We start from the raw sequence: 6,567 nt of genomic DNA on the forward strand, positions 1-6,567 counted from the left end.
TAATGTGGATAGGATTGGTTGGGATAAAGTAAAAATTCTGGAAATTTCAGTTTCTACTAAAGGTTCCCTCCCAGTATTCCAAAAGGAGGCATGGCCGCACTTTTGCTACATGTGGAGGCGTTCTCCACCGCTCAATACTATTTACTGTATTTGGATGACATTTGTCTATGCTTCATAACACACCACAACAAACCAAAAACGGATGGTAACTGACATACGGACAATGCAGTTCCTGTGATTAAGCCGTACAGACTAGTGTTATAACTCACAACCCTACACTGCCATAGGCTGAAGCTCGTTAAGCAGCACTTTTTTGTACAGGTACACCTTTTTTGTACACCTTTTAAGTGTCCACAAATTCAGTATATATTGTACACATAACAAATTAGTCTGACCAAAGGTCCTAAACATTAACTCAGACAAACCATATACATAAGGGAAAATGGTAAAGGAGCTACAGTATCTCACAGAAGTGAGTCCACCCCTCACATTTTTTGTAAATATTTTGTTATCTTTTCATGTGGCAACACTGAAGAAATGACACTTTGCTGCAATGTAATGTAGTGAGTGTACAGCTTGTATAACAGTGTAAATTTGCTGTCCCCTCAAAATAACTCAACACACAGCCATTAATATCTAAACCGATGGCAACAAAAGTGAGTATACCCCTAAGTGATGATGTCCAAATTGGGCCCAAAGTGTCAATATTTTGTATGGTCACCATTATTTTCCAGCACTGCCTTAACCCTCTTGGGCATGGAGTTCACCAGAGCTTCACAGGTTGCCACTGGAGTCCTCTTCCACTCCTCCATGATGACATCACGGAGCTGGTGGATGTTAGAGACCTTGCACTCCTCCACCTTCCGTTTGAGGATGCCCCACAGATGCTCAATAGGGTTTAGGTCTAGAGACATGCTTGGCTGGTCTATCACCTTTTACCCTCAGCTTCTTTAGCAAGGCAGTGGTCATCTTGGATGTGTTTGGGGTCGTTATGTTAGAATACTGCCCGGCAGCCCAGTCTCTGAAGGGAGGGGATCATACTCTGCTTCAGTATGTCACAGTACATGCTGGCATTCATGGTTCCCTCAATGAACTGTAGCTCCCCAGTGCAGGCAGCACTCATGCAGCCCCAGACCATGACACCCCCACCAACATGCTTGACTATAGGCACACTGGTCTTTGTACTCCTCACCTGGTTGCCGCCACACACGCTTGACACCATCTGAACCAAATAAGTTTTATCTTGGTCTCATCAGACCACAGGACATGGTTCCAGTAATCCATATCCTTAGTCTGCTTGTCTTCAGCAAACTGTTTGCGGGCTTCCTGTGCATCATCTTTAGAAGAGGCTACCTTCTGGGACGACAGCCATGCAGACCAATTTGATGCAGTGTGTGGCGTGTGGTCTGAGCACTGACAGGCTGACCCCCACCCCTTCAACCTCTGCAGTAATGCTGGCAGCACTTGTACATCTATTTCCCAAAGACAACCTCTGGATATGACTCTGAGCACGTGCACTCAGCTTCTTTGGTCAACCATGGTAAAGCCTGTTCTGAGTGGAATCTGTCCTGTTAAACCGCTGTATGGTCTTGGCCACCATGCTGCAGCACAGTTTCAGGGTCTTGGCAATCTTCTTATAGCCTAGGCCATCTTTATGTAGAGCAACAATTCATTTTTTCAGATCCTCAGAGTTCTTTGCCATGAGGTGCCATGTTGAACTTCCAGTGACCAGTATGAGAGAGTGAGAGTGATAACACCAAATTTAACACACCTGCTCCCCATTTACACCTGAGACCTTGTAACACAAGAGTCACATGACACTGGGGCAGGAAAATGGCTAATTGGGCCCAATTTGGACATTTTCACTTAGAGGTGTACTCACTTATGTTGCCAGCGGTTTAGACATTAAGGCCTCATGTACACAGGACACTTCTGAATGATGGAAACTGACTGCTGGAAAACGTAGGTTAAAAAAATGTCTGTTTAGCCGCGTTTGCATACCGTTTATGTGCGTTTGTGTTTAGCAGCGTTTTTTTTTTAAAGATAAGCTCAGAAAAACCTCCCAAATGCCCAGAATGCACTGAAAAGTGGTAAATTATTTATTTCAGACTGTTTCAGAGACATACAGAGAGTAGAAGCTGAGGCAGCAGATGTGTTGAATTGGCTTAGGTGTGAATCGCTGATTAACATTTCTTTTGTTTCCAAGGGTGGGATGGGTGTCTGGTGTCATTTAGGCCACCTGGCAGGGGGTCTTTATGAGGAAATTGAGGTGTGAATGGTCATTAACATATCTTTTGTTTCCAAGGGTGGGAGAGGTCTGAGGTGTGAATTGGTTATTTAAAATGTGTGACAAGCTTGGTAGGAACATCCTGTTTTTTCAGTGTTTTTTGTCCATCTGAGTACCTTGGAAATGCTTTGCATGCATTATTCATGATGAAAAAAGGCTCTGGACAGCATCAGGAATTGGAAGAGTTAAAAAAAAAAAAAAAAAAAATCAGACGCAAGTGCTTATAAGCGTTTTGCGTTTGAAACGCTGATAAAATCGGCTGCTGAACGCAATATTTCTGTGTTCAAAAAAACGACTGTAAACTCAAATGCCTATAAATGACTGTAAACGAAGATGTGTAGATGGACACATGGCAAAACATTAGGGAGAGTTCAGGGGCTGCTGAAAAAAACGCTGAACAGCTCCTAAACGTGAATTTATCAGCTGCAGTTTACATGAGCCCTATTGGCTGTGTGAGTTATTTTGAGGGGACAGCAAATTTACACTGTTATACAAGCTGTACACTCACTACTTTACATTGCAGCAAAGTGTCATTTCTTCAGTGTTGTCACATGAAAAGATATAATTAAAATATTTTACAGAAATGTGAGGAGTGTACTAACTTTTGTCAGTTACTGTATACGCACATAGTGAACTGGTAACCATATGTGACAGTGGTGGGTTCCTTTTATAGAAAAGGATTACGAATTTAATACATAATATATAAGCTTACTTAAAGGGTATCAAACCCCATTTTTGTTTGTGAGGTGTTAGAAACCAGGCCAGTTTTTTGCTGTGCCCCACTAAGGACATTCACCTTCACTAGTTGTCCCATTGATCACTATTTCCAAAACCAAAATTAATGAAAATCCACAATTTTGAGTTTTCAGCAGAAAAGTAAGTATTTCCCAATGCATACACTTTTTTCCTTGACCACTATCTAAGAGGGAATCTTTTTTACTTCCTGTTTTGTCTAAAGAATGGTAAGTGATTGGGAAAGTTCTTCAACGAAGCACAAATGGCAAAAAACAAACTGACCTGAAATTCCCCTATCTATCCCAAATGGAAAAGAAACTATCGAAAAGAAAAAGAGAACCTTGTTGTTTGCTTTATGCTAATGACTTCCTGAAACCCTTTGGTACTTGTCTTTTGGATTCAATACTTTAAGTTCCTGATGAAGTAAATGTATGCAGGTAGATAAGTCAAGACACCTGACCTACATCCTCCAGCCCAGTGACTGTATTGAAGCAATTTTTATTTTTATATCTTGTTTATACTACAATATGGAGGAAGTGCCATGTGCTACACTCAAGTTTAAAATGTATATACGTAACAAAAAATGTGTAGATGTTATGTGTAGACTTTCATGCTGTATTTCCATTTTTCTTCATGTAGATATTCTGCTCCCGCTGCTCAGGTTATTCATCCTCTCTGCCTCATATCCCCAATGCTCAGCCTGTTCGAGTTTGCTCTCATTGCTACCATGTGCACTGCAGTCCCCAGGATCGGGTCACAGAAGACACAGCTCAGCACCTATCCTGACGCCAGCAGAAAGACTGCAAGAAGTGGGTTCAAAGCACATTTCAATGACATCCTCCTCCCTATTACATGGTGTTCTGTGTGGCCCATGTAATCTGGTATTACACAGCACACAGACAGAATTGTTTATTCTACAGCCTACTTGTGTAGGAAAATGTTGCTGCAAGTCCTAATCAAACAGGGATCCATTTTAACACCCCATAGCATTAAGTTGTATGGTTTTCCAGTGGGCTGAAATTCTTTTTAACTATTTTATTTTTAGTTATCCTGGTTAATTTGTTTCCTAAATAACGACTAAGCGTTACTCCAGCATAAATTTTGTATTCATCTTTATTGTTGGTAAGGCTTGGAAACTTTGCCGTTTGTACCCCTTTGGGTAGGATTTCCCTTTTTTTCTTTTTTTTACTGTCCTAGTTAAAAGTTACAGAGAGATAGGATGTCAATGTTAAACTCTTGCCTGGGTAGGCAGGCAACAATATAAATACCTCACAATGTGGGGAATTTCTCTCAGGTTTGTATTGTATATTTGGATAAATAGACAGCACATCAAATACTGAACCTCAAAATTTTAAATTTGAGTTTTAAATCAAACTTAAAAAAATCACTAGCTAGTGCTGGCTGTAATCTTCCAGTGCTGCTGGGGGTAATAGAGCCAAGGGACTTCTCACAGGCACTCAAGGGTGCCAACTATGCCTGCAGTTTTCTTGTCCATTAATAGAGGCTGTACTATTGTTTCCAGGAATGAAAAGCTTTCTATGAATAGAGGACAAATGGATGAATGAAAGGTCCACCTCTTCCATTCATAGAATGCTTTTCATTCACCTATGATGGGTCTCTTAGCTCTATTAACCTCTTTATTGCCAGAAGATCACAAATCCATGGAGTATGGGGGGAAGGAAGAGGGTGGGCAGAGGACAGCCAGCACCAGTACCTGGGACACTTCAGATTAAATGTAAGTATGGTCTCCTGTGTTGACCATACCTAGGCTTTAAGAATTTTTTATTGAGGTTCCATTATAAACAACATAAGTATGCATCACACGAAAAAGTTCAATAAAGGTGCAAAACAGTATATCCACTGATGATTCTGGGCCATGTTGGACCCCTTTCTACAGGTGACAGACCTTGATAGAAAGTGGTCCAGGGTGGCCCCGAAACATTGGTGGTTTGCTGTTTTTGCACGTTTTCTTGCACTGTATACTTTTGCTCTTTATAATGAAACCTCCATAAACTGCTTACATTTTGAGGTTCAGTATTTGGTGTGCTGTAATACAGTATCACCATTGATGGTGAATAAGGCATGGTGTTCAGTGGATTGGACTGTGCTAGGTTTGTCTCCAGTATCTGTTAGGAAAATTTTCATTACTTCCTGTCGGTGACTGTGGTCACTGGGGCTGGAAGTAAGGGAAAATCTCATCAGCAGGGTCAAAGCCAAAAACCTTTGGTTCTAACCCTTCCCTGCTCTATATAAAATATAATAAGCTACTTTTAGTTACACCTTAGGATCTATAATGTAGGTACACTTGAAAGATGCAGGTATTATGCATCTATGTACATGTTTGCCTACACGTATTGGTTGATAGGATATGCATTTAGAGAAAAATATCTAACCTGTGCAGACGAAAATGCCCTTGTGTATCAATGCATATGGGGGAAGAATTTCCTGGCAAACTGATTCCCCTTTCCCTTCAGCGAGTGGAGTATTATAGAGCTAAAGGAGAAATTGGTTGCCATGAAAAAGTCCTCCCTCAGATACATTGATAATGTTTAGAGTAGTTGAGCATGTACTGTATGCATTGTATGATTATCGGTGTCATTGTTCATATGTTCTGTCTGCATCTTTTCTTGTTGATTCTGTCCTCTTCTAGGAGAGATGATTAGGTTAGTAAAGATAATCATCTTGACCTATACTAGTACTGTATCTGACGCATTGAGAATATGTTTACATTAATTCTACTACAGACTTGTGCAGATATGTATATAAACCTATTACTTACAGGAATTGTGGACTAAAATGTCCTCTGCAACCCCAGTATTTTCAAACGTATCATTTGATACTGAGATCTTATAAGCCTTAATAAGAGAATCTATTCAGGTTAACCAATGTTTTACTTAGATGATTTTAGGCCTATCATGCACAGGGGATTTTTTAATCACTCCGTAGCTTGAGATGAACCTCTCGTTGATTATCCCTTTCATTTGTAATTAATGGATTACATTGGCTACTCTTGCTACTATTTCCAGAATTTTATAATAAATGGAGGCACATGGTCAGGGCTTTAAGTCTTATTTTAAATATAGGGGAAGGGCTGATTAATTGTCACTTTTTTTTTTTTTTTCCAGAGAAAATTAGTCATCCTTTTTCATTACAGTATGTTTGTTTATTTTTGTAAAAGCTACAACTGGCTATGTTTTGAACTTGACGTTTTATCTCTCAGGGGTTATGGTATACAGGAAACTGTCAAACCGTGCACAAGGCAAAAAAGATGCCCTTTTTAACAATTTTATAGCTCAATAAAATAGTACTCTTTTTAAAGCTGTGTGTCTAGATGTGGTTCTTCAATAAGCAGATGCTAGAAAGGCATCTAAGGAGTTTTGGTTTATATATGAACTGTTTTCAATTTAATTTATATATTGCAGGTATTTATGCAGCGCTAACACTTAATGCAGAGCTTTACAGTACTGTACATTCACATAATTCCCTGCCCTCAAAGAACTTACAATCAAGAGCTAACCACTAAGCCACTGTTATTTTCAGTAAAG

At 39.9% G+C, this 6,567-nt stretch overlaps 1 protein-coding gene across 1 annotated transcript in view; it reads left to right on the forward strand.

The window, feature by feature from the left end:
• LOC149467843 (lateral signaling target protein 2 homolog) overlaps nt 1-6,340 on the forward strand; it is a 67,326-nt gene extending 60,986 nt beyond the window's left edge. Inside the window, exon 13 of the mRNA XM_089671146.1 lies at nt 3,662-6,340. Within this exon, the coding sequence (XP_089527272.1) occupies nt 3,662-3,808 (147 nt within the window). The 3' untranslated portion in view covers nt 3,809-6,340. The remainder of the gene's footprint in view (nt 1-3,661) is intronic.
• Nucleotides 6,341-6,567: the final 227 nt, after the last annotated feature.

The sequence above is a fragment of the Staurois parvus genome, unplaced genomic scaffold, assembly GCF_062004578.1.
Source record: "Staurois parvus isolate SC_StPar_1 unplaced genomic scaffold, SC_StPar_1.0 ptg000099l, whole genome shotgun sequence".
Taxonomy (NCBI): domain Eukaryota; kingdom Metazoa; phylum Chordata; class Amphibia; order Anura; family Ranidae; genus Staurois; species Staurois parvus.